The sequence below is a fragment of the Anomaloglossus baeobatrachus genome, chromosome 1 (genome assembly GCF_048569485.1).
Source record: "Anomaloglossus baeobatrachus isolate aAnoBae1 chromosome 1, aAnoBae1.hap1, whole genome shotgun sequence".
Classification (NCBI taxonomy): Eukaryota; Metazoa; Chordata; class Amphibia; order Anura; family Aromobatidae; genus Anomaloglossus; species Anomaloglossus baeobatrachus.
The window spans coordinates 132,181,668-132,197,254 of NC_134353.1; the positions used below are offsets into that span (position 1 = coordinate 132,181,668).

The 15,587-nt window shown below is 41.6% G+C and overlaps 1 protein-coding gene across 2 annotated transcripts in view; it reads right to left on the reverse strand.

The window, feature by feature from the left end:
* Window positions 1-1,962: 1,962 nt before the first annotated feature.
* Window positions 1,963-15,587, reverse strand: part of CLOCK (clock circadian regulator) — an 81,608-nt gene continuing 67,983 nt past the window's right edge. For both annotated transcript variants that reach the window (XM_075347051.1, XM_075347050.1), the window contains 4 exons: window positions 12,314-12,517; window positions 12,058-12,236; window positions 11,601-11,853; window positions 1,963-8,368 (listed from right to left, as the gene is read on the reverse strand). In XM_075347051.1, coding sequence (XP_075203166.1) covers window positions 8,216-8,368; window positions 11,601-11,853; window positions 12,058-12,236; window positions 12,314-12,517 — 789 coding nt within the window. In that variant the 3' untranslated portion in view covers window positions 1,963-8,215. The remainder of the gene's footprint in view (window positions 8,369-11,600; window positions 11,854-12,057; window positions 12,237-12,313; window positions 12,518-15,587) is intronic.

Consider the following 15,587-nt stretch of genomic DNA (forward strand, 5'->3'; position numbering starts at 1 on the left):
CAGATGCCATCTCTGCAGTCAAGTAAACAAAAACTGGCGGTGAGCAGCAAAACGGTGGGGAATATAACCAGTAGTGCTTGTTTAGCTTGTGATACCATTTCTTACTTCTGTCCAAGTTTTCATTATATTGGAAAAAAACCTTTAAGTGCTGTAAAATTTATGAAAATAAAAACTATATAACATTATTAAAAAAAAAAAAAAAAGTCACTAAGGTAATCAATTACTTACAGCGCACCAATCAGCAGGATTTTCCAATATATCCTAAAGCCAGTGCTATACTGGCGCTATCAGGCTGATTCTATACATACCGTTAGTTGGGAGATTGGTTGTATACTTTCTGAAATACAAGCAAGTATATTTTGTGAAATGTACTGCTTATTGATTGGCAGCAGCTGGAGAGCAGATAACAGCTGGGGTGGGTTTTGATAGTGATTTCCGCCCCTCTGCCCGTTGTTCCTCTCCCTATCTTTTCTTTATGCTAATTCCATTATAAAAGCATTTTACTAATATTTTCATTAATATGGCATCAGAGTTGGCGCCTGCGCATAGAGCTTTATCTCCAGCTCCATCTTTGTGAAGTTAGTGTGATCTCATATTATTCTTTCCTTGCCGCTGCTGCAAGGGCGGCGCATGCCCCCTCTCATCTTCTGCTCTTGTGACCACGCGCGGTCACAACAGCAGTGGAGATCGCCCCAGCAACAGGTGATCACAGGACGCGATCAGCTTGCCAGGAAGCCGACAGCGTGCCAGGACATCAGCGTTCATCTCATTGTCTCACAGGTATGCCCTGCTTGCGGGACGGTGAGATGAACGCTGCTGTCCGGGCACGCTGTCGGCTTGTTCCTCCACTCTGGTGTCCAGCGTCAGCTCTCCAGCTGATCTCATCCTGCGCTCTGAAATCAGGTGTTGCTGGGGGCAGTCTTCCCTGCCGTTGTGATCGTGCGCGCAACCATGGTCACAAGAACAGAAGATGTGAGGGCATGGAAGCTGGGGTCTGGGGTAAGACCCCTCAGATGGGGTCGGGGGCAGGGGTGGCGAACCCCCCTTGCATGATTATAGTGGACAGGAGTAAACATCACCACACTCACCAACCAAGCCGGTCACACCCACTAACCTGGAAGAAGCCCATGCATTTTAGGCTCAACCGAGGAAAGAGTAACATGAGGTCACACTAACTTCGCAAAGATGGTGCCGGAGATGAGCGCTATGTGCAGGCGCCAACTCTGACGCCATCTTAGTAAATATTATTATTATTTATTTTTTATAGCGCCATTTATTCCATGGTACTTTACAGTGAAAGAGGGTATACGTACAACAATCATTAACAGTAAATAACAGACTGGTATAGGAGGAGAGAGGACCCTGCCCGTGAGGGCTCACAGTCTATAGGGAATGGGTGATGGTACAATAGGCGAGGACAGAGCTGGTTGCGCAGTGGTGTACTGGACTGAGGGCTATTGTAGGTTGTAGGCTTGTTGGAAGAGGTGGGTCTTGAGTTTCCTCTTGAAGCTTTCCACGGTAGGGGAGAGTCTGATATGCTGAGGTAGAGCATTCCAGAGTATGGGGGAGGCACGGGAGAAATCTTGTACGCGATTGTGGGAAGAGGAAATAAGAGAGGAGCAGAGAAGGAGATCTTGTGAGGATCTGAGGTTGCGTGTAGGTAAGTACCAGGAAACTAGGTCACAGGTGTATGGAGGAGACATGTTGTGGATCGCTTTGTATGTCATGGTTAATGTTTTGAACTGGAGTCGTTGGGCGATGGGAAGCCAGTGAAGGGATTGGCAGAGTGGCGAGCCTGGGGAATAGCAAGGGGAGAGGTGGATTAAGCGGGCCGCAGAGCCAATCAAAAAGCTGTACATTTCACAAACTTTACTTGTCTGTATTTTAAAAACTATACATCCAATCTCATAACTAAAGATATGTATAGAATCAGCATGATAGCACCAGTATAGCACTGGCTTTAGTTTATATAGGAAAATCCTGGTGATTGGTTCGCTTTAACGGTTAGTTCTACTCCACTCACCTTCCACATCAAAAAGTGAGGCAGCCTGCTGACATCATATCTGCCGATAACGTGCGCACGATCAGCAGGTATTATGCAAACTTATGCTGCGCCCTAATCCTTCTCCACGTAGTTCCACAAATGTCACAACTCATAACACGCTTCACGTTATAGTCCCAGGCTAAAATGTCTGAATACACTTTTATACACTTATCTACTTGGGTTACACATGAAATATATGCTTCTGTGGAGTGAAAATCGAAGGTAGACGCAGAAAGTGCTCCGTCCTCTTCCGTGGTATACCCTGAATATAAGTACAAGGCACTGTATACAAGAATCTCAGCTGACGACAGTTCGGATTATAGCCCTCTATAGTCAGTAATAATAGCACAGGGCCGGCAAAAATATATTGTACATGTATAGATATATATTTGTTTAGTTTTTTTTGTGCAAATTACTCCTAGAACGGAACTTTCAATATGTAGTTTCTTAAAATCTCTGATCAAAATAGCCCTCCCAATACATAAAAATAGTTTGAGAGGTACAAGATTTCACACCATCAGGAAAAAAAGTGCAAATTTCAACATATCAACAGGTAACCATGGGGAAAGTAGCATGAGAAATAGTAAAAATAGAGATTAATGACAAATAATTCTGTAATTTTGATCTACTCATAAATTACCCCCAAGGAAAAAAAAAGAAGAAGAAAAAATAAAAAGCGCACACACACAATGCACAAGCATACTAATCCCACAACATCACACAAATGATGACATAGTACCACACGGGACAAAATTATAATACACAAAGAAATAACCGAAAATAAACAAGAAGGACGATGGGGACAAAACTCAGGAGGACAGAAAACCTACGGCCATGCAGCATATAAAATTCGGTTACTTTTTATATTATCCATATATATATGTAAATATGTACAGAATATTTTACACCATCTATACAACAATAAATCTTCAAAACATCCTCAAAATAGTGTTATGTAGTTTACAAAAATAGGACTGGTTACACTTTCTTATTTTCTCACACATGATTGGTAACATGCCCGCTGATTTGCTGTCCCCTCTAGATCGACAACCTTTGGTTCTAGAGATTGCTGCAAAGACCTGATTAAAGGGCAAAATGTAAATGACGGGAATTCAGCAAGAAGGTTTTTAAAGCTTAAATCGCAACATTCGTTGTATACAGGAGGGATTGCAAACTCTTTGGTCACAGAAGACCAACCATATCACCAAAAAATATAATAAAAAATAAAGCAATGTGCAAATTAAAAAGTTTGGTTTTTTTTTACGTATGAGCACATTTTTAATAAATATAGTTTTGACCTATGTGTATCTTCTGGCACCACTCACTTCCACAAACCACATACACTTTCAATAATTGTCAGCTTCAAGGGAATCTGTCAGCAGGTTTTTACTAATTCATCTGAAAGCAGCATGTTGTACGCAAAGAGATCCTGAATCCAATGGTGAATCACTTAGATTACTGGCTGCAGCCGTTCTGACACAATCAGAGCTGTTAGGTTTAGCCATGAAGCAGAGCTAAGAGAGCTGTCCCCACCCAAACCAGGCTCTCAAAGATTGCACATTGACAGTAATGTGTCAGTCAGACGAGGGGGCATTCCGGACTGCCGTGTGCGTGACATTATAGTCCAAGCAATGATGAGAGTACTGGTGCTTAAACAAACATAGCAAATAAATAACAGATCGGATCTTGACAAGACACGCATCCCTGAATTCTATGTTTTAATATCTGCAGCATGCAGTCTTCAGATTACATAGCAAAATCCTGCTGACAGATTCCCTTTAATGTTTATTTGGCGGACCGCTATGCCTACCAATTCCCATCGCCCCTTACACATAGTTGGGTCGACTGAGCATCGATGATGGCACATGAGGACAAATTCACAATAGAACGGTATCATGCACATGTCCAATTCTAATAAGTAGGACAAGTGCATAATTCTGTAGATATGATGACACTCATCTCCAAACATGAAAGTGAATGGCACTGGAATAAACCTTTAAGGGGTATTTTCAAGTTGTCTCTTGAGCGGTTCAGAGCAATGCAGTCTCTACAGTTTTCTGGCAGGTCATGCTCTCCTCCTTGAGTGAAAGCTCTGGTGAATTAAAACTGTAGTATTAGAGCCATGAAGCTCAGCACAAGTTCTGCTATAACAGATTCAGCTATTAGTGGTTTGTTCTGGGCCTACACGGTTATCCCTGTTTTCACATATAGAGATCTTATGGCATTTGAACGAGCACACAGGTGTGACAGCCTGTATTTTATAACTGCATCTCTTCAGAAAATGAGAGGAAAAGGAGGGAGGTTAGCAGCTATCTGCATTATGGAAATCAATGGGCTGGAGAGAGCTGGCTAGGATGTTAAGAGTTTACTCCTCCCCTAAAATGTGAATTCTGCACACTCTAAGCCAGGCTCCATGGAAACCTGCCGTATACTATAATAGGTCATTATTAGAATTCACCAAAGCTTTTACAAGTGAATTCTGGGGTAAAAGCTTTTAAAAATAGAAAAACTTTGAGAGCAACTCAAGGCTGCATTAAAATATTGAGACTTTTGTCGTTCTTACGCCATCTTTGCCCACCTCTGACAAAATGTGCAGAGCTGAGGCACGCAAGAAGTGGACGCCACACTTCTTATGTCCCTGATTCACGAAGAGGCGTACAGCTCTCCATGGATCAGGAGAGTCTGAATCCAGCATCTGAATCCTCATCAAGTTGATGAACCAGGACCTAAATCTCACACTGGAGGAGAATGACAACATGAAAATAAGCAAGGTTGCAAATGTCTTGCTTTTTCTAAGTAATAAAAGCAATTTAAAAACTTATGAATAACGAAGTTTCACAGGTTGTTGGAAAACTTCTTTTTTATACCCACTTGCCTGTGGAGCTTCAAGTTCAGAGCTCAATGGATATCTCAATGCCATAGCCTGTGCTCACGTCACATTGCATTATCTTATATAATGCAGCTCAGAAATGTAAGTGAAGGTGGCCATATGCATTGGGCTCTTTCGCACTTCCGTTTTTTTGCATCAGTCACAATCCGTTTTGTGACTGATGGGACGGATGCATCACACTTTGTTGTAAAACTGATGCAACGGATCCGTTAAAAAAATTGATCTGTTGTATGTTTTTTTTTTCTGTGTGAAAGGTCATTTGGTAGTGAAAATCCATGAGAGGGAGAGAGGAGAGAGAGAGATAGAAAGAGGGAGAAAAAGAGAAAGAGAAAGAGAAAGAAAGAAAGAGAAAAAGAGAGAATGATAGAGAGAGAGAAAGAGATGAGAGAGAAAGGAGAGAAAGAGAAAGAAAGAGAAAGAGAAAGAAAGAGAAAGAGAAAGAGAAAGAGAAAGAGAGAAAAAGAGAAAGAGAGAAAGAGAGAGAGAGAAAGAGAGAAAGACAAAGAGAGAGAAAGAGAGAGAGAAAGAGAGATTTTAAATAGAGAGGAATTTACGCTCGGTTGATAAAAGACGGATCCGTCACAGGCCCATAGGCTTCCATTATAACACACGACGGACGCCAACGCATCCGTCGCTGTCAGTTTTTTTGCCGCACAGAAAAAGCGTTACATTCTGCGTTCCTTCCGCTTGATAGTCAGTCATTCAAATTCAAATTCAAATTCAAATATGCTTTATTGGCAGGACCAAAATACAATTAGTGTTGCCAAAGCTAGAGAAATACAGTAAGTGTGGTGGGAGGGGGTCAGGGTTATGGGGAGTTGGGGGGCACAATTTGGGCTCTGACAGTCCATTTAGGGGTCTTAGGTTCCCCTCAGCTTATGACATGTGGTGACATATTGGGCGGCGATCTCCACCATTGATTCCTCTTCCCCCAGTAGGAAGCGGAGTTTCATGTCCTCATCCATGGATGGAAAGCCCGGGCTATGGGTGGTAAATTTCTGGAAGTGGGAGCCCCTCACTGCTGAGTATTTGTCACAGTGCAGTAGGAAATGCGTCTCGTCCTCCAGAGCCCCCTGCTGGCAGTGCTGGCACAGTCTGTTCTCTCGCGGCTTGTATGTCTGTCGGTGCCGCCCTGTTTCCACCTCTAGGCTGTGGGCACTCAGTCTGTACAGGCTCAGGGTCTGCCTGTCTTTGGGGTGGCGTAGCCTTTCCAGATATGGGGCCAGAGTGTAGTCCCTCCGCAGTGACTGGTAGATGGTGAGTTTCTGGGAGTTCTCTAATTCACTCTTCCAGTCCTCTATGTATTGCATTGCATTGCATTCTTCCACTGATCCGTCGCAAAATGGATGCAATGCAAGGCCATCAGTTGCAATCCGTCATTACTACAAAACTATGGGGAAAAACGGAATCCTGCAAAATATTTTGCAGGATTCAGTTTTTTCTCAAAGCGACGGATTGTGACTGAGGGAAAAAGATGGAAGTGTTGGATATTCCAGACTCTTCCCCATCGCTGGGGGTTGTGACCACTGAATCACAGATTCCTAGAACTGAAACTCTAAAGAACCTGTCTGAATGAGGGGTGGTCAATCATATACACCTACACTCCATTTATTCTCTATGGGACTGCTGTTGATAGACTAGGTCAACTTTTGGCTGGTCTTCGGCACTCCAATTAAGAATTACAAACTTGGTACAACCCCTTCAAGGGTAAGGGTGTTGAAAGGCATAGCTGTTGGCCAAATAAGCATTAAGCTGACAGTTATTGGCACCTTAACCCTAAAGTGCTCGAGAGGAGATGGCAGAAGAAGTGGGATGTTAGTAAGACAACTGCGCACAACATATTTGTTCATCTGAGCCCATGTGTGCCAAAGACCAGACAGCAAGTATAGTAAAAATCATAGTTTCCTGTTGTGTATAAATATGTGACTCTTCAGATTTTGTGTTATACCATGCCTGATGAAGAGACCTGAGTAGTCTCGAAAGCTTGTAATTATTACCATCTTTTCAGTTAGCCATTAAAAGGTATCAACCACTGAGGACTCTCTGTTCTTTTAAACAATTTTTTTTATCTCTACTGGCTAACACGGTACAAAGATATATTTGACTTGTAGTAAAATCATAGTAAATTTGATTTGGTATGTGAAAGGCTATGTGGGTATAGTAAAGAATCAGTCAGTTACAACCCACACAGAGTACATTTTGTAGAAAGTTGACTTGCATGAGCTGCAATACCCAGAATATATTTTGGCTTTTGGTTGATTCTTGATTCACCAGGGAGGTCTGACTGATGCTTCCATGCACTGCGGTGCACATAGCTCAAGCATCACCAGGTCATTAACAACCCAAAGATCATCACTGCCATGCCAAACATAAAATAAAGACTGTGACATCAAGGAGCTACTACGAAAGGGGACTATCCACTTCATTGAAGGGAAAAAACTAAAAAAAAAAAGAAAAAAAAAAAAAAAGCCTGAACTTATGTATAAATATACATAGGGGACAACCTTTAATTTGACTCCCGTGTAAGGTTGTTCAACCTAATATGAGAAGGTGTACTTCCAATTTAATGTTATAGCAATAGATCATATAGGATCACAGGACTATGGATCTTTGTAAAGGGTTCAAAGGAACTGAATCCTTTGTAGGTGTAGCCAGATAAAACAGACTATAGCCTGATAATGAAGATTCAGATTTGGCCCTCAACCCCCGAAACTGCATCACTCTATTCCATGGATTGAATAATTTTTCGAAAATAAAGGAGATTTTTTTTTTTCCGAATTCCAGACAACCCCATTAATGTGACATCGGACATCGCTGTTTTTTCTTAAATTTCAAGAAAAGAAAAAATGCATAGAGCTTACTTAAGGCTCATGAGATTGTCCAATAGCAACCTCCATTTCAGCGTAACTATACAATGGATATACTGTACATGTGTATGATGTGGTGAAAAGGAACTAAAAATTGGCATGGCATTGAAAAGTTAAAATTGTAAAGATTAGTTTTGTATTTAAACTAGCATACCAAAACACTTACTACAAAGAGGTGAGGCTTTGCAGGAATCTCTAGGATCATAGGATCCAAAATTCACCTCGGTGCTGACCATATGTCAATGTCTGTTCTATAGCAGAACCAAAATGCAAAGAGGTGTTGGCTCCCGGTGAATAAGCTCCACCATCTCGTACCAAACATTCATTGTGCTGCTTTAGTAGTGATCATCAACCGCAATACTGTCCCTTAATACTTCCATCCAGGTCCACATTAGTGTCCACCATAGATCATTCCTACAGCTGCTGGACTTTAGAGGAATCGCTCATGCTGTCAGTCCTATGCCGAGATAACTGCTGCTGGTGGGATGGAGCAAAAGTGCCTTGTTGCACAGGAAAAGAAGAGAGGATGAGCTGGGCAGACTGGTTCCCGTGAACTAGCCTGGAGGCCTGAAAAAACAGCAGAAACAGGAAAATCACCCAATGACACAATTCTAGGTTAAAGGGCCTCTGTCAGCACAGAATGACTGCTCAAACCAAGTTCAGGCGCACGCGCATCATGGCGGGGCTAATCATATAAATACACCACCTCACCTGCTTGTTTTCCATGTATCTCCACCATTTTCTGGTTCTTTAAAGCCAAAACTGCAATCAAATAAAAAGGGGGTGGGCATTGGGTGAAGCTAAAAGGACGCAAGCAGGTGGCAAGATGCACTTACAGTGATTTGAGAAAGCATTCATAAACTGAGAACTTTGCCACGATTTTTTTTTTTCACATTATGCCCATAAAATTAAATGTATGCTATTGGGATTTTTTGTGACAAACCAACACAAAATAACAACTATTTGTGAAGTGGAAAGGAAAAGATACATGGTTTTCTAAAAAAAAAATCTAAAAATTGTGATCTGCATTTATATTCAGCCCCCTGTAGTCTGATACCACTAAACTAAAATTGTGACTGTCTCCAGAAGTCTCATAATTATTAAATTGTGTAATTTAGTTTATTTCAGCATTTTCGAAGCAAGGCTTAAATATAAGCCCTCCCCCAAAAATAAGCCCTAGTCGAGGATCAATAATGAAGGGTCCATACAATTAAAAAAGTTAAAGATACTGCAGGACACTTCATTATAGACAGCGAGTACCCCGTAATCATACTCCTCAGATGCCGAGCAGAGGACCTGCAGTGATCTCACACACACACAAACATCAGATCGCGCACACATAAATATCAGATCGCGCACACATAAATATCAGATTGCGCACACATAATCAGAACGCGCACACATAATCAGATCGCACACAAACATCGGATAGCACAGATAAACATCGAATCACACACACATCAGATCACACACATACTCACCACATCCAGCGACACAGATTTTTTTTTCTCGCCGGCAGAATCCTGAGAGGCTGTGCGGTGGAGCGCAAGGACCTGCCGCAATGCTAGCTTACAGGACCTGCGGACACACGTAACTTCCTCTCATCATGCTTTAATGCTGGATGTGATGTGATGTGATGTGGTGTGTGTGTGTGTGTGTGTGTGTGTGTGTGTGTGTGTGTGTGTGTGTGTGTGTGTGTGTGTGTGTGTGTGTGTGTGTGTGTGTGTGTGTGTGATCTGCGATCTGTTGTGTGTGAGTGTGTCGGCCAGAAGCAGGGGAGGACGGCGTGCAGCACCCACCGGAGATTATAGGGAGGACCTGGGAGCCACGCAGACGTCCGAGTCTGGTAAGTATGAGCCTGCTGGGAAGGGGAGGGGCGTCTGCTTTTTTGGGGGGTAAACTTACCCCCCAACCATGTTTCCCCAAGAATAAGACCTCCTCCAAAAATAAGCCCTAGTGCTTTTTTGGGGGGCAAAAAAACAAGACTGTCTTATTTTTGCAAAAACATGGTATAAGGTGCACTTCACACGTCCGTATTTCCCGTACATGTGGTGTCTGTTTTCACACATACTGGTGACACAATCACAAGCATACTAATGAAAATCTATGGAGATTTCCACACCTCTGTGTCTTCACAAGTACTGTGTGTACCACACATTTGTAGGATCCATGTCTGTTTTTAACTGGCAGCACGGACACACGGAACCATACAAGTCAATGGATCCATGAGAACCATGTACAGTATGCAGATAGCATTGTGTTTAATATTGCAAAATATTGGGAAACTTTTGTAATTTCATTCTTCCTTTAACCATACTGGAAAAAACACGGTTGACCAAAATGGACCGTGCAACATGTGTGTTTGTTTGAAATGGATATGTGAAGGAAGCCTAACTACAACTGTTCTGTAAAGTCCTCAGAGATTTGTTTGCGATCAAACAGCATCATGAAACCAAAGGAACACACCAGGAGACGAGTACAGAAGGGTTAGGTTATATAAAAGTATTTCATGTTATAAACCTCTCACAGAGCACTGTTCAATTCATCATCAAAAAATGGAAGGAGTATGGCCCAACTGAAAACCTATAAAGACATGGTCATCCACATAAACTGACATCCCAAGCAAGGAGAGCACTATTTAATTAAGAAGCCAAGGTCACTCTGGAGAGGCCGCGGAGATCCACAGCTCAGGTTTGAGAATCTGTCCACAGGACAACTCTAGTTATATACTCCACAAATCTGTCTTTTATGGAAGAGTGGTAGGAAGAAAGACATTTTCTTGAAAGCAAGCCATAAGACGTTCCGTTTGCAGAAAGCCTTGTAGGGGACACAGCCAGCATGTGGAAGAAGCAGCTCTGGTCAGATGAGACCAGAGCAGAACTTTTTGAGCTAAATGCAAATTACTGTGTTGAGAAAAACTAACACTGCACATCACTCTAAAAACACCATCCCCACAGTCACACATGGTGGTGGCAGTATCATGGTGTTGGGAGGCGTTTCTTCAGCAGGAACAGAGTTGATGGGGAGGTGTAAAGAGCCAAATACAGCGCAATTCTGGAGAAAAACCTGTTAGAGGCTGCAAAAAACTTGAGACTGAAGTGTAGGTTTACCTTCCAACAGGACAACAACCCTAAACATACTGCCAGATCTACAATAGAATGGTTTAGATCAGAGCATATTCATGTGTGTGTGAATGGCCCAGTCAAATCCAGACCTAAATCAAATTGAAAATCTGCAGCAAGACCTAACAATTGCTGTTCACAGACGCTCTCTAATCACTATCACTAAACTAAAGCTATTTTAAGGAGAATGCACAAACCTGTCAACCTTTAGATGTGCAAAGCTGGTAGAGATATTACCCAAAAAACTTGTAGCAGTAATAGAAGCGAAAGGTGGTCCTACAAAGTATTGATTCAGGGGAAGTGAATACAAATACACGTCACAATTTTCATATTTATGTGTTTAAAATATTTAGAGGACCATGTATCATTTCCTTTATACTTCACACATACTTGCTACTTTGTGTTCGTATATTACAAAAAATCCAAATAAAATACATTTAAGTTTGCGGGTGCAACATAAAAAAATGTAGAAAAGCTGATGGGGTATGAACACTTTTCAAGGTGCTGTAAATGTTTGGCCCCTGCCATGGTACACCAAGCAACTATACTTGATTTGATCAATCATTCAGTGCTGACAAAGGCCCTATAAAGTTCCTAAAACACCACCCTCTAAACACAAACTTGGTATTACATCAGACAATAGAACTCACAGTACGACCTTGGCCACCTGGGATTACCTGTAAGAACTGCTGCGTCTGCTGGCCTAATTGTGCCTGCTGTTGCTGCACAGACTGCATCTGCTGCGGTTGCTCTTGCTGGCTCTGTTGCTGCTGGGTAATGGATATGGTCTGCGGCTGTTGCTGCTGTGTGGCGAACGTTGGATATGCAGTTACAACCGGACCCATGAACATTGTGCTAGGAACCATGACTGCCCCACAAGCCACTGGTGTCGTCACTAGTTTGGTTACTATCTGTTGCGCTTGTGAAAACCTGTAATAAATTTAGGTTATATGTAAATTCTATATTTACAGTAATGAAATCTCAAGACTACAGCCCTACACAATACAGGGAATCCCTTAAAGTCTATAAAAACATCCATGCTTTTTTTGTGCAAGGTTTTCGTTTGCTTTTCTATTTACAGACAAGTGATAATGGTTTTATTTATTACTTGTGCCGCCTTTTTATATTACTCGCCTGATCTGTCGGTCTTGAGGAAATGTGGTAACCGCTCCCTGGTTGTTCTGCTGTATGTTAGATGACATCTGCACCATATTGGCAGAGGAGGGCTGAGAGATGACCATGGTGTTGTACAGTGGTGGCTGGCTGGACATCGATGTCTGCTGTGAATGTCCTCCATGTATGTTTTGCTGGCCCTGTGGAAGGAGAAGGTCAGTTTAAAATACGGAACACAAAACATTCCTCCGATCCCTTCGGTGAGTAGTCTTTGTACCTGGCTGCTGTTTTGTATGGACTGCGATTGGAGCATGTGCGGAGCGCCCATGTGGCCGGTGTTCATACCCCCCTGCAGCTGGTTAGTCTGCACCACTTGGCCCTGCATGGTCAGCTGCGGGAGCTGCTGCATGTTGGAGTTATTTCCAGATGAAACCTGCACTTGTCCAAAGTTTAAACCAGGGGTGGGTTGCTGAAGAAACATCTTCAAAACAAGGAGGATGGAATATAAGAAGCAAAATTTAATGAAAAATAGAGTAAGACAGATTTGATCTAATAAAACATGTGTGTGTATATATAAAAAAATCAGCAATCCGTCACATTAAAAAAACACAAGTACATCCATGTCAGGACAGGAGCCCTCAGACTTGCAACTCTGCGCTGTTCCTTATCTTGGAGATAGGCTTAATGGTAGCCAGGTCCGAGCCCCCAGCATGACCCTAACTCTTGTCCAAGCTTCCCTTTAACCGCTTTAAGATGGCCGACGGTATACAAACATCCGCTTCTGCTGGGCTTTGTGCAGAGCCGACGTTTATCAACGGTCTGCTGTCAGGAGGGGATCACGACCTCCTGCATGCTGCCATCACCGGGATCCGGTGCAGAACTGTAGTTCTGCCCGGAGACATCACCGGGATATGATTGGATCAGGTCTTGGTGATGTTAGCCCTTTGCGATCACAGCACATAGAGGTTTCAGAGGTACAGAGAGCTGTTTCTCTTACCTCCTGGGTCTCGTGTGTCACGAACATAGAGGACCTGAGGGTTGTCATGGCAACAGGTCACAGGATGACCTTCTGGTCTGTCATGTACGGTGGCCTGTCAGACTCAGCCTGCAGCCGGGTCTGATAAGTGATCTGAAGCCTGACAGTATAATGCATAGCTGTGCTGCTGCTGCATGGCAATGCATTATACCAGCGATCAGACTAGGAATAGTAAGTCTCATATAGGGACAAAGCTAAAAAAAAAAAAAAAAAAAGTAAAAAAAACAAAAAAAAACTTGCAAAATGTAAAAAAAAAAGAAAAAAAAAAAATTATACCCAAAAATATGTTTATTGATATAAAAACAAAAAATAAACAAAATAAAGTGCACCTATATGGTATCACTGCGTCCAGCCCGACCTGATTTATAAACCTGTGACACTAACCCGTTCAGAGAACAGTTAAAAACAAAAAAAAAAGCATAAAAAAAATTGATTTTTCATCATACTGCAGAAAAAAAGTGGAATAAAACGGAACTAAAAAGTGGAACATAAACAAAAATTGTATTATTGAAAACTATATCTTGTTCCACAAAAAACGAGCCGCCAGATAGCTTAATCAGCAGAAAAATAAAAAAGTTATAGCTCTGAGAATATAGCAATCTAAAGAAAATATTTCTAAAAAATTGTTTATATTGGGTAAAAGCGGCAAAACATAAAACATGAAAAATATATAAATGTACTGACCTGAAGAATAAACCTGTCTTGTTACTTTTACCTAATAGCAAATGGCTTAAAAAAAAAAAAATTGCAAAAAACAATTCCTGAATTGCTGTTTCATGCTAATTCTACCTACCAAAAATAAGAAGAATAAAAGATCCAAAAATGTTGTTATGTGCCAGAAAATGGTACCAATAAAAACGAAAAACGTCAACTCGTCCCGCAAAAAACAAGACCTCACATGGATGGCTTTCCAAACACAATATGACGTCCGCTAATCTATTACAGACAATTGTGCACTCTAAAATTTAAATGGCGCTCCTTCCTTCCCTTCTGAGCTGTGCGCTCAAATAGTAAAATATCCCCACATATAAGGTATCTGTGTACTCAGGAGAAATTGCATAATAAATTGTATGCTGCAATTTTTCCCTGTTACCCTTGTGAAAAAAACTACCTGGTTGAAGTAACAATTTTGTGGTAAAAATGTATTTATTTTTTTTTATTTTCATGGCTTAATGTTATAAACTTCTGTGAAGCCCCCGGAGGTTCAAGGTGGTCACCAAACATCTAGATAAATTCCTTGAGGGGTCTAGTTTCCAAAATGGGGTCCGTTGTGGGGGAGCTCCATTGTTTAGGTACCTCAGGGTCTCTCTAAACGCGTATGGTGTCCGCTAATGATTCCAGCCAATTTTGCTTTCAAAAATTCAAATGGCGCTCCTTCCCTTCCGAGCCCTGCCATGTGCTCAAACAATTGATTTCCACCACATATGAGGTATTGGCATACTCAGGAGAAATTGCACATTAAATTGTATGGTGCATTTTTTCTCCTGTTATCCTTGTAAAAATGCTAAATTTGAGGCTTAACCCCTTCACGACCGGCCGATTTTTCGCTTTCCGTTTTTTTTTTCCGCCATTCTTTTTCTGAGAGACGTAACTTTTTTATTTTTCAGTCAATATGGTCATGTAAGGGCTCATTTTTTGCGGAACGAGCTGTACTTTTAAATGAAACCATCAGTTTTACCATATAGTGTACTAGAAAACGGCAAAAAAATTCCAAATGCAGAAAAATTGCAAAAAAAGTGCGATAGCACTATGGTTTTTGAGATATTTTATTCACTGTGTTCACTATCTGGTAAAACTGATGTGTGGGTATGATGCCTCAGGTCAGTGCGAGTTCGTAGACACCCAACATGTATAGGTTTACTTTTATATAAGAGGTTAAAAAAAAATCGGAAGTTTTTCCGAAAAAAGTGGCGCACGGTTTACGCCATATTCCGTGACCCGTAGCGTTCTCATTTTTCGGGATCTATGGTTCAATGAAGGCTTATTTTTTGCGTCTCGAGCTGACGTTTTTAACGGTACCATTTTTGCGCAGATGCTACGTTTTGATCGCCTCTTATTGCATTTTGCGCAAAAGTTGTGGCGACAAAAAAACATCGTTTTGGCGTTTGGAATTTTTTTGCTGCTACGCCGTATACTGATCAGATTAATTGATTTTATATTTTGATAGATCGGGCGTTTCTGAACGCGGCGATACCAAATGTGTGTATATTTTTTATTTTTTTTAACCCTTTAATTTTCAATGGGGCGAATGGGGGGTGATTTGAACTTTTAGGTTTTTTTGTTTTTTTTTTTTAATTTTAAAACTTTTTTTTAACTTTTTTTTTTTATTGTACTAGTCCCCCTAGGGGGCTATTGCGATCAGCATTCCTATCGCTCTGCAGTATCTGCTGATCACAGCTACACGGCTGTAAACAGCAGATACGCTGTCTTTCTCTTTTGCTGTGCGGCTGGCACAGCGAAAGTGAAACCAAGTCAGGTGTAGTACAGGAGTCATCACATGACCCTGTGCTACCAT